General features: G+C 35.7%; 1 protein-coding gene across 4 annotated transcripts in view; it reads right to left on the bottom strand.

Annotated features, from left to right (window-relative positions):
- GREB1 (growth regulating estrogen receptor binding 1) overlaps window positions 1-13,365 on the bottom strand; it is a 95,079-nt gene that overhangs the window by 13,159 nt on the left and 68,555 nt on the right. For all 4 annotated transcript variants that reach the window (XR_014691883.1, XM_084515699.1, XM_084515701.1 and 1 more), the window contains exons 22-26: window positions 11,852-12,462; window positions 5,513-5,615; window positions 4,628-4,786; window positions 2,072-2,214; window positions 1,124-1,285 (exon numbers count right to left, since the gene is read on the bottom strand). Coding sequence is in view for 3 of the 4 variants with exons in the window: in XM_084515699.1 (XP_084371825.1) it covers window positions 1,124-1,285; window positions 2,072-2,214; window positions 4,628-4,786; window positions 5,513-5,615; window positions 11,852-12,462 (1,178 nt within the window). In the remaining variant the exon portion in view is untranslated. The remainder of the gene's footprint in view (window positions 1-1,123; window positions 1,286-2,071; window positions 2,215-4,627; window positions 4,787-5,512; window positions 5,616-11,851; window positions 12,463-13,365) is intronic.

The raw sequence follows: 13,365 nt of genomic DNA, 5'->3' as shown, positions 1-13,365 counted from the left end.
ATTAAGCAGACCAGATTTAAAACTGCCAAAGTACAACATGGTGTGTTTGATGCCCATGGAGTTCTACAACGGAGAAGTTAAAACACTTTGAGAAAAATATATATATATTGTAAAGGTTTCATAATCTAGGTTGCAATCTAGATCATAGCACTTTTCAAGCTTGCAGAAAGATTGAAGGCACCATTTTGGAGCAGATGAATAAAGAAGCAAAGAAAGAATAAACAGTTTTGGCAAACTCTTAGAGCAAGCCACTAGCAGAAGCAAGAAAAAATCCACAAGGACCCAATGCACAGTTCAAATTACCTAGCCAAGCACAGGCTTACTGAAGTTTCATTCTTACATCATACAGTTGTGACTCAGTTGCTGTTTGGGGTCTCCCATTTCAATCTTGAGCTGGGCATAAATGCCCAAACTGGGGGGTCATATTGATTGATTATCATTTATTGGAAGCAGCTTATTTTCTCAAATATAGAAGTGCTACTATTGTTCCACAAATTGTTTCAATAATACAGACAGTGTGGCCTGAACCATTCAGAGCTTCATCATAAGCATAGATATTAGGAGTCTCTGTAAAGGCCAGCATTCAAGATTGCATAGCCTGTCAGATGGATGATCATATAAAGTGTTTTCTGCAAGAGCACCCTGCAATTCTTTGTACAGTTTTAAAGCCATGACAAAGATTCTTTGAAAGCCTTGCTTTTTTATGAAAGCATTTAAGCATTTATGCAGAATAGAATAGATAATCTACTGTCATCTTCTACAACAACAAAAAATGCTTCTTTACAGTAAACTGTTTAATAATTAAAACCATGTCTGAGGCTCATTGCTGAAACCATTCTCACTTTAACATCTTAAACTCATAACCAAAGAACTTTTGCCCCAGATTAAGAAAGTATGTACTGAAGGATCAGCCTTGGCAATGAGCAAAAGAAATAATTTATTAGCTGTTTGACAGCTTTGCTTCATGTCTCCCTTTCTGGCAGAAAATACAAGCTTAGTGTCAGGACATCCTTATTATCTCTTGATAGCAGGACCAGAAGTACAAAGAATCCTATTTTAACAAATTTAAAAATCGGTCATGTTGCTCTCCCATACATGGACATAAAAATAAAAATCCATCTACCTTATCTGTGACTAGTGGTAGCCGCATGCTTTCCAATTGTCTTCCTGGTTGGCTAAAGACAAAATGATGTTCCTTTGACTTTGGAATGATAAAATGCAACTGGATCTCTTCTCCCAGCATGGAATAGGAAAAGGCAAATGCATGTAGAGTGGATTCATAAAGCTGAGAATGGAAAAAAAAATAAGATAATTCAGGTGGTTAGAATCAAACATTTCCTACAAGGTCTTGCTGTGTTTAATACACATTCATAATATTACCAAATACATAACAATCACTTAATGTATTGCACTATATTTTACCTAATGATTCACTATATGTTAAACAATTCCCCCTATGATATATTACACTGAGAAAAAAAAAAAAAAAAAAGTTATGTCTCCCTCTTTTGAAACCATTGTTTCAGCTTTGTATGTAGATAGTACCAATGCTACAGGCCACTTTCTGCTTACAGAAACGCTATCTGACCCATAAAAAACAGTACTGACATCACTAATACATTCTTCCTCACAAGCTAATAGGCAGGAAATTGGAGGGTCACACTGAGTAATAACAACGTGCATGCCATTTATAAAACACATACTGCAATACTGCAGTTTCAGAAGTAACATCTTTTGTGGTAACTGAGACCAAAATGTAAGCAAATCCCAGTGAAAAAGTTTACTGGGAGAGCAGTTTTCACTGATATTATACATGTAGACTGCTCATAACAGCACTGAAACAAGTTAGTGTAAATGAGATGAGGAACAGTCCTGTGAAGTACCCATATCTGCAGTCTGGTCAAGGCAAGCAAACCCCAAGAAATAACAAAATCTGTCAATCAGCTCTTTCTTTGTTTTTAATACATAGATACAGTTTGTAAGCTAATTCAAATACAGTGAATGAACACAAAACTGAGTTCAGTCTCTGTATCAGCTTTTGTTCTGAAGAGTAGCATCTGGAAATCTTTACCTGGTACCTGGGATTGAAACCCATATACTGATGGCACTGTTCACAGTGATGATAGGTGTTATACGCTGCATACTTGGATAATCTCATTCTAGTTGTTTGACGGCGTGTATACATATCCTCCTGTCTCCTGCTCATTGATCTATCTATTAAAAAAAAGAAACAACATATATGTAACATATATTCAAGTCCAGAATGTATTCCCTTGTGACAGACTGTTTCTGTCACCGTATCTTCTAGGAAAAATGGCATGAGTAAATACACGCAAAACAAAATAGGAAATTATTCTGATGTGTTTTACAAATTAATGCGTACACCAAAGAGCACTACAAAGATGTATCTGCAAGTTCATGATTATGGTAATTCTGTACAAATGTACATAAAGCTGAGGCATAAGCAAATCTAGATTATTAAAATTAATATTGCTGCTGCTGTTATTACTGGTTGAACACTTTGAAAATTAAAAAATAGTAAAAAAGGGTCTTAAGACAGACATCTGCAGTCCTGTGATGGACATCACAGTAATTAAGTGAAATGAACTCAATAAACTTACTGATGTTGCTTTTTAATGTATAACCACGTTAAATAAAAAGTTTTCTCTTGTGGGAGACAGAAGAACAATGAGATTTAATGATAACCTATGATGAGAACACCTACCTATGCAGAGTTGAGACCATGACTACATGAGCTTCATGCAGCCTTTAAATGGGAACCATTTCTGTTGAAAAGGGCTTATGTTATGTCTGTCATCTGGCCAAATACTTCATTCAAATTTTCAGCATCAAATCAGGCTGCTCTTGTCCTATCAATTTTAAAAATCACTAAGTATAGATTTTCCACAGTCTGCTTGGGCAACTTGCTCCAGAGCTTGATCACTCTTATTCTGGAAGTATTTTTCATACTATCTGCTTGTATTTTCACATGTTGCACCTTGTTTCTATTGTCGCTTGTCCTTACACTGTGTATCTATATTAGTTTGTGAATACAAGCTCCCATTATGAAGCAGTAATCAAATAGTCCTGTGAGACTTTTCCAGACTTAACAAACCCCATTCTCTCTGCTTTTCTATGTACGTCATGTGCTTCAGGCTTCTATCCATCTTGGTTGCTACCCACTAGACGCACTTCTGTATGGCAAAGACTTTCTTGTACTGGGAAGCTCAAAGCTTGACACAATACTCCAGATGTGGTCTTACAAATGGAAGGCATAGAGGAATAATCACTTTCTTTGAGTTGCTTGCTAGATTTGTAGTTGGTTGGTTTAGTAAACCAATAACTCAATGGAGAACTGGTGACTCATGTTCAAATTGCTGTCTAGAGGATCAGAAGGTTACTTTCCTCAAAGCTGCTTTCTATACAGATAGTCCCATGCCTGTACAGGTACAGAGGGTTATTCCACCCCAAGCGCAGGATTTTGTATTTGCCTTTGTTGAACTGTGTGAGGTTCCTGTGAGCCAATTTCTTCAGCCTGTCATGCTCTCTGAAAGGCTGTGCTGCCTTCCAGCATATTGACTGCTCCCCCAGCTTGGCATCATCCATGAACTTGCTAAGATTGCATTCTGTCCCTTTGACCAGGTTATAAATAGCAATCTCAAACAGCATTTGCCCTACTGAGTCCCTGATTATTACCATGCATAAGTATTTGGCCACAAGGGTGATCACAGGGTGGGAGTCTGGACATGACTTGCAGGAGGGTTTGTTCCATAATTGTTTGGGGGACTGAGGATAGGTTGACTAGGGTGTATTTTCTTCAATCTTCCTTCTAGTTCTGTAGAGGAAAGGCATGGTATTTACCTCTTCCCAGTCATCAGAAAACCCCAACAATTGTCATTACCTTTAAAGATGATAGACAACAGGAGCTGGATGTTAGCCAGCTCCATTGTTGTGCTTGGATGCATCCTACCCAGTTTCATGGGCCTGTGTATGTCCAGCTGGCTTATGTACAGGACCATAGTAAGAGATTTATTTCACCTGACCATAGACATTTTCATTTATTAATTTGCCTGTAAGAGTATTATGGCCCACAGAAAGCAACAGACACATCTAGCCTCTAACTGACCTGACCTACCTTACATGTATACTTTATCATGAGATAATTTATACTTTAGAAGAGCTTATTTCTCATGAAATATTTTTAAGGGTGTCCAGAGGACTAATTCACACCTCAGTACTCCAGGAATCTGGATGCATTTCACCATTTCCAAAACCTAAACTAAATAAACCTATAAACACTTTTAAGAACACAAATTTAAGTACATAACTAATACATGTCACTGCATTGCTACAAAACAAGACAATGTTACTACATAAAAACATTCCAGTATGCAATTATTTTTGTGGGATCAGAAAGTTTTCAATGAGACGCTACCCATTTAATATTCCATAAACTATTGATAAGTCTCATACTCTGGTGTTTCATCTAACAAACTACAAATCTCTTTCCATTATTACCTAGTCAAGTGCAATTCTGATTTCATTCTGTTCAAAATAAACAGAATTCTCACATTAAAACCAAATAAATACATATGTGTGTGCCATTCTAAATTTTTCACATTCTAACCTTCACTGTTTATTGTCTGAAGCTTGGAACAAATCAGACTTGCATCTTCATATTTCGGGTCATGGATAGTGTAGTTAAAAGGGATCTTCTTAAATGTCTCCAAATCTGGCCATGTATCTCCAGGTTGATGGTAGCATTGATCAGATTCTTCTTTTAAGTCTATGGTATTAATGAAAAATAAAAATTCATGGAATTACAATTTTAAACATTCTTTATACTGTTATAGAAGGTTTTGTTATGCCTACAATTCTTAAATCTTTTTTTTTTTTTTTAATTTCATCATTCTGATGAAGCAATATTATTATGCATAAAGATGTGTACCTTTGAACAAAAGAACCTCATACCTCAAGAAAATTCTGGCTTTTAAACATTTCTTTTCACTTTAATACCTTAATACTCTTTTTAGAACAGTTGGTGGAATGATAATGAAAACAATGTCAAGGTCCTAGTAAGTCTGATCTACCTGGATCCAGGCATTTGCAGTATTTCCACACCACATTTGTGAACTCAGTTGAGGAAAGATACTTTATTCCCATTAAAGAAAATAAACCTTACTTCAGAAATCACAGTATTAAGTCCAGTGCATAGTTAAAGCTTGCTACACCTTCTAGTGATAAGCCTAGAGCAGTCAAAGAGAATGTGCACTGAAATCAGGCCTTTTTTTGAAACAGGTAAAAAAAGAGCACTAGTCCAATTAAATGCTTTTCTACCCTTTTCAAGAGGATGAAGGATCTGACAAGTAAAATGGACAGTATAACATATTTCAATAAAGTAAATCAATTACAAAGGTGAACAGCATCAAATATGCATGCAAATTACTTCTTGAATTAACATAACAAATGTCTACACTTTCCAGAAGCAAATATTTTTATAACAAGAACTTACTAATGTTGATTTCTTCCTCATCATAAACATCCACTTCTGTCAGTCTGATCAGCATTCTGGACAAAATACTAAGGAACTGCAGATAGGCACCCGTTTTCCCTATCTGTAAATATATAAATCAGAAAATACAAAAGAAAACTTTCATTTTCATCTGGAAATTGCACCTGCAGTGAAACATTTGGTGTTTGCATATCCCTATATTTGTATATTCATAAGCCAAAATGACATGCTTAAATGTCCAACATTTCTGTGCTCTCTCTGCAGGAAATTAGTTTGGAAAATGCATTTTATATCACAGGTCTAATCTAACAAGCTAGAATTTTCTCTCTTTCTTCTATAGTTGCTACATTGGCAGTGAACTTCTAAAAATCCATATAAGCTCAAAAAATCTTTCAAAAATTACTCCTTTATATACAAGATAGCTAAAGAGTTACTTCAACCCTGTCGTACTTGTACAATTCATCAGCACACTGACTGCTGTTGAAGTACATTGATTATTCTGAATAACAGTGTCATACCTCTGTTGGAGAACTTGTGCAGGCCACATCCACTCCTGGAGGACCTGGCATATGTAATAATGTGTTTTTTCACCTCTTGAGCTGAAAAGATATTATTTTCCTTCCCTTGTTTTCAAATTATCATTTAAAAACCTGTTTTAAAGTTACTTTAAGACTGTAGCTTTAACCTTTCTTTTTTACCAACACAAAATACATATTTTATCTTACACCCACAGTATCACTGTCCCTTTATAGCTTTTTTTAGCTAAAAGGTGCAAGCCACAGCCAGCTATTTACTCAATTAATTGCTGTCTTCTATACAAAGTTTTTGATGATAACATCAAGAAAATAATGCCATGTCTAAGCAGACAGCTTTGCAAACCATTACATTTTAACAGAGAGCAGAACATACAGGGTTTCAATGATCAAAAAGAGACCAGCAAACTCCTGCCATTCTCACAGGAGAATACAGAGTGAGGTTAACATGTAGACCACTATGGCACATTCTCCTGCTGGAACTGTCTGATTTTGGACTACATCTACATTACTACTGAATTGAAAGTCCAGCTTTCACTGCCATTACTTCTAGGACACGTCAGAAGCATATGGCGTTGAATTATTAAAAATAGTATTGTATTTAATATTTTCCATGATTTTTATTATTTTTTAATTTTTAATTTAAGGCTTTGCAGATGAAGCAAGAGCAAGTAAGCATTTATTTTGTCAAAGTTCACTGTCTGTTGCCCTTAATAAATCAGATTGCACATGAAACATTTTTTTGCCAACGGTGGAAAAGGGTCCCCTGTTCCCTGCTGAGGGTTAAATAAGTCTTTCAGGTGCACTTGGTAGACCTTGCAAGAGCACACAACCCCATGTTATCCAGGGGTAACACATTAAAAAACACGACTGAATAGCGGAAATTACGGCATGGGCTATACTCGGCCCACAGACCAGATGTTTCTAACTCCCAGTCTAGGTTTTCATGCAAAATCCCTTAAGACTGATGAGATTCTTTCTACTGACCTTGGAATAAGGCTCTAGGGTTCACTGGGATGGATATTTATTGATAAAGCAGACAAAGAACATTTTATCTTCCCACATCTGAGGAAAACTTGATCATAATTTGTTCTGTTAGAAAATGATTTCTACGTTTTTTCTCACATCAGAGTTTACCTTTATGTGCCATTATGAACATACTCTTTTTAAGTGCCTCCCACCATCCTTTCATTAAACACTGGGTGGCCTGACAGATTAAGAGCTCCTTAATTTTGAACAAATGAGAGACGAATTGTCAAAAGTACACAGCCGTAATTCCTAATTTTTTTGAAGTATATATTTAGAATTGTCAACAGATCAACAGGCTGAAAACCTTACTTCTCCCCTTCAGTAACTGTTTAAAACTTACTCTGTACATGTATTTTTCCTTTCCCTCATGAAACAGGTTTTCACCAATGGTTTTCAACAATGTATCTGGGGTCAGCAGGCTACCTCTAAGTGGTATTTGGATGAAAGGTGTCAATTGACTCAAATTTACAAAGCTGTAGGGTCACAAATTGGAAATGTTGAAAACCACAGAACTAAAATACTACTCCCAAACCAGGAAACTAAAACGTCTGCACTTTTGATATTCTGTGCATCACATCTCATTATCTGTCACATAAAAACTGACTAAGACAATACTGTGAGCTTTATGGACTGTTAGATATTTGCAGCACTGTATGAAAAATACTGGTGGGAACAAGCAAATATCTCTCATTTTCAGGATCTTTTTTTGTTAGCAGAAAGCTTAGGCTGAACACATGACAACATTCATATTTTGACTCCACTCAGTTGCACATTTACCTGCCTTTTTCTGCTGAAGAAATGAATTGCTGTAATACAGAACACTTTTCCCAGTTCATTTAGAGAACAAGAAAAAATAAAAATGAATTTTTACTGACAATCAATGTTTACTCCAGAAGGGAAGAGCCGTGAACATTTGAATTCGTAGCATACCCAGATGGGTAAATGTGACTTTAAATTTAATAATATTGTTTTCTTTATGCACCATCTCTAGACAAAACAGAAATGCAAAAAGTGTCTTTGCTTGTTTGAAAATACAGAGTAGCTGTCAACAAACAGAGCTTCCAGATCTCTCTGAAGAGTTCTCATCTCATCTGTCACTCTTTTGGATCAGTTTTATGGGGCATCTGCAAAGAGATCCTGCAAGCAGGATAAGGCACTTGGGGGCCAGACATACTCAAGCAATGGAACTATTACTCTTTTGTTTCTGGCTATGTGAATTTGGAAGACAAAAGTATGATGAAGTAGACTCCAAAGAAGAAAATCACAGAAGATTAATAAACAAAAATCTCAAATCTTGAGAAAACTTATGATAGGATTGTGGGTCCTGCAAAGATTTTGTATCTTGGTTTCTATTTGTATCCTAAACAGAAGGTGTGATTTGGCCTATGAGAAACTAAGAGCATGTTTACTCTGCAGTTCTTCATTCACAAAGAGTTTTGTGAATGAAGAGCAAGAGGAAAGAATATGAATTCAAATTCTTCCTGCAGAAAATTCTAGAGATATGAAGGTCCTTTTTTTGTGTGTGTGTCAAAGACACATAGTGCCTATTTTTTTAACTTGTTCCAGGACCACTGGTAGTATTTTATTACTCTTACATGTTGATAGAAAGTACCAAATGATTTCAGTCTTCACATTTGGAGAAATGTGGCAAAGGGGAAATAATTCCATAAGGCTTTTCTGTTTTAATTTCCAGGCAAGATAGTTCTTCACATACCACAGCAGTGGTTTTCAGACTGTGGTCTGCAAACCAGTAGTGATTCATAGAAAATATGCTGATGGTCCACAGACAGCTGGTCAAATGGTGCTGGCTCTTCTCCTTGTTTCCACTTGCTATGTTCTGCTAGAAGACAGCTAACAAAAGATATATTAAATATTTCCCTAATACTTTTATTACATTAGAAGAATGGCATATAAGCCCATTGTAATAAGGTTTTAATAAGAGTAGAGGAAATTCTAAACGTATCTAAGTTTTTAGCGAGATCAAAACTTGAAGATCCTCTTTTTCAGGATTTATCTACAGCTTATAATGCAGAAACTCCAAGCACTCAGTAAGGATTCAATATAACAAACTTGCTTTCAATCTGAAGCTACGAAAAACAAAATATTGGAATGATACAGCAGAAAGCCTACAACATCATTTCATTCCAAAGGATCCACTCAGACCATAACTTAACTTCTAAGCCCACTGTTTTATTAGTATTTTAAATGATGTCAGGAGGCACCTTTCAGGATAAGAATCACTTGTGTTTGAGAATTTAATCATCTGTGTGGATAGATGAAAAGTAGCCTTATGATAGAACATTTTGACCAGTCCAGAGGGTAAAATGTCTCTGTGAAGGGTAAGCGTACTTTACTACCAATTGCCCTGACAGTGAGAAATGTAATTTTGTTTCACTAATATATCTAATTTTCTTCATGTGTTTATTTCATATTTTTTTCATTCTAACCAACAAATTGCTTCCTGATTTGAATTTTAATAAAGTAATTGCTGTCTAATAAAAAAAATAACTACTTCCTAATTTTTTAAAAAGAACTTTAATGCTTTGGTTGAGATGTTATCAATCCTCCAATAGGTACTATCTAATAATTGTCTTTTATTAAGATGCCACAGTTTTCTGCCTATATCTCTTCATGCATTAATCATGAGTCCATGTAACATGATAGTACTATCGATCACACATGAGCAAAACTTATATCAGTAAGGAAAATTCCCCAAAAGAGAAGGGAAATTCTTATTTTTGTAAATTTTACTGTAACTACACACTAGAAGAGATCCTCTGTTGTTATACCTTAAATCAATAAACAGTCAACATACATTTACAGCTCTTTTGGGGGCTTACAGGTGTTTTTAGTACTTTGGGAGGTTAAAATACCAAAATAAGCAAAGCTGCTTTTTCCCACCTAATTAAATTAAGATATACCCCTAAACTGTGAATTGTGACATCAGTGTGTGAATTTGTTCTGTGTCAAACATCTATATTCTTCAGAAAGTACTGGAAAATATAAATTGGATATAAATGCAAAGAGTGTCTTTCAGGAACTGATCCAACTGTATGATCTAATTAACAGACTAGGAAATAACCCGTATTGTGCAAACAGCTGGAGAAGGGATGAAATTTCATGTAAAGGAAGGGATATCAAGGGTGAAATTCACTGCTGTACAAAAGGTCTATAGGAGACATATTCTGTATTTGGGAAAAAAAAAAAAAAAAAAAAAAAAAAGGTTTCACCTGGTTGCAAAAAGTGTTGATTGCCATACCCTGGTAGGGAGCCAGTGAATAAGCAAGTTGCCTGTCTCGTTATAATTAGTTAAACGGCACATATCATACGTGTTAAGCAATAAATCCTTCTCATGGATGTGTAGTATGCTTTCAGAAATTTCTGAATGACTCTTCTGAGAACCTCAGGTTTGCAATTGTGACCCCAAACCAAATGCTTTATGATCAAATGAATACTAAAGTGGTATTTACTTACCAGCAAATCTGGATATTTAAGGTGTCTCTGGAAATAGTATCTTTGTGGGTTTTGATGTGTATACATATAAAATTCTATCAAAAATTGTCACAGCCTGTGTTTTTCTTAGAGATGCAAATTGGCAATCTGTTCCAGAATGTATTCATTTTTGTGCTGCAGCTTTGTATGATATTTATTTTCTTGATCATGTAATTCCTCAGTCTTTGGCAGGCAAACACAGATAATTTAGATCAAAGGAATGGAGAGTAGTGTAAAACTTCTCATCAGAGTACTTTCTGGAATCCTTTATGCATTACAGTAACATTTGCAGGAAGTTCCAACATGGAAAGTCCATTTATGCTCTTCCTACTCTACTGAACCCTCATTTCAGATGTACAATGAAATTAAATCATTTATTAAATAGTAATATATACTTTCTTTTTGAAATGGATTGGCATGGAAGAGTGTTAACTCATTAACTATCTTTAGATGAATTATCTCGTTTGATGTTAGAATAACAGGAAACATGGGTCTTTGCCCTGTTTTGATTTATCCTTTTTGACTTCTGATGTTCACAGGATGTCTATATGTTCTCTGTAGGCATGGGGTCTCTTTCTAGCTTGGTACTCCTAGCTTCATTTCTTGGTACTCCAGCAGAACAAGAGGCACAATATTAACTTTAGCGTGTAACATGAGTTGAACTGAGAGCCACCTTGCTCAGAGATTAGAAAATTTAAAAGACAAGGAACTTCTTAGATCATTGCATGATTTCCATGCATCCTTTGAAATAAAATTTTAAAATTCTGAGTCTGCCACTCATCTTGTAAATACAGCTTTGCTAGTGAACAGACTTTCTTGCATGTGTTATTTACAACAGCTTCTATTTCTGTCTGCCACGTGGAGGAGACAGAGAAATACCTTAATTGCAGACTCTCAACTATCTTTAGATTGATCATAAGAAAGTGGTTTTGTTCAGATCTTTGATCTTTATTCAAAATGTAAATGATTATTCATCTTTAGCAAACTGAAATAATACATGCAATATATCTTCTGAGAAAACTATATTTTAAAGCATTTTAAGTGAGAGAGCCTGACAGAAAATGAACATTGCTGCAGCTTCATTGTCTTTGAACTTAGACTAACAAACAGTAAAGAGAGATTATTTTATTAGAAGGGAGTTAGGAAATAACGAAATAAAATAAAACATAAGCAACTTAATTCTTCACCAAAGATGTTTCAAGTATGAATACTAACTAGTATATTTTTTCAGAGAATAAAATTAAACAAAATAAATGAATGATAATACCTTGCTCTTATTACACACCTGTGGTGGCCCACTCAGCAGCAGCCTCCTTGGGTGAAAGGTGTCCATTCTGCCCTCATTCCTATTATTGTAGTCCATATGGGTTGGCTTGGGCACCGTCCATTGGCGGTAGTATAGAGATTGCTCCGTGCAAGTCATCATCTTACTCATAAGAGGACGAAAAGAACTTGCCCACATAACAGAATGATAAGGTAAAAGGGAAGATGATTTGGGAAGTCCACTGCTGTCCGTAGAGGTAATAATATCATAAACCAGTTTGGGCAAGAAAACTATAGGAGGCTGTTTTGATGCTTTGGTCATGGAGCATTGAGAGGTCTGTAGGATGAAGGAGTTGTGAGTAGGCGCAGAGAAGGAAGAGGAGGAGGAAAAAGGTGAAGAGGATGAGGAGGTGATGGAAACTTGGGCACTTTTTATGTTTTGTTTTGTATCCAGTTGTTCTGTTACTGGTGATAAGTGTTTGCTGACTGTTGTTTGTGCCCCCTTGTCTACCTTCTGCTTCTGCCTTTCATGGTTGTTTGTAGTTTCTTCAGTGCTGTTGCTTAGGTGGGGGGATTTTGCTGTATCTCCTGCTGTTACGAAAGGAGGTGATGACTCACTGCAGAATGCTGTAACTAAAAGAAAAATTCTATTTCAATACAGGGCAACAATGTCATCTAGTCAATGTCATAGTTAAACACTGAAAAATCATTGTGATATGGTGCCTGTCAAGTAATGCAACCTCACCCCTGTTCCTGCTTTCAAATTAATCATACAGGAAGTATTAATGGGACTAGTTTGGAATATCTGTCTCAATGCAGCAACCACCTTTACAAAAACTGAATTTGCATAGGAAAGCTGTCAGTGATTGTTTTGTCCTCTTCTTCCCTCATCCATTCCCTGCTTGACTCAGGAGTTCATCAGATACCATCATCTCTCAAGACCACTATAAAATTATGTAAACTGTTGTTTAAAGGAATGCAAGAAAATAAGTACTAACAGGAGAGGAAGATTTCCTTAATCACAGGCAAATTTTGGCCACATGGACACTGTGAATTGAACAACAGCACAATTTTAAAAAAGAAAAACAAGTGGTGAGAAAGTTTATAAAAATTTCTTCAAGTTGTTTTGGTGATGGTGGGTTTGTGTGTGGGGTTTTTTTTTTGTTTTGTTTTGTTTTTATTTTTCTTTTGTAACAACCATTGTGTCTACAGAAAAGAAATCAGGCCAAATATGCATGTCAGCATGGTGAAAACTACAATTAGATCAAAAAGATTTTATTGTCACTGGCAAAAAACAACATGTCTTTAAAAAGCTGCATGACATCTCAACTCCTATATAGTTATGGTACAATTTATATTCTGCACTTCACTCAACTCTCCTAATATTATCGGCATAAAAAGCATGCAAATAAATTTATCTGACAAAAAGCCCTAGTAGTTCTCAACATTGGCTCATGCTTTCTATGTCAATTTGCAGATTACAAAGGAAACAAAGATTTTAAAATGATCCACTTCTAAAGAAGATTCCAAACAGTG

This window comes from Aythya ferina (assembly GCF_964211825.1).
Source record: "Aythya ferina genome assembly, chromosome: 3".
Lineage (NCBI taxonomy): Eukaryota > Metazoa > Chordata > Aves > Anseriformes > Anatidae > Aythya > Aythya ferina.
The sequence above is the reverse complement of the archived record's forward strand: the minus strand, read 5'-3'. Positions and strand labels throughout refer to the sequence as shown.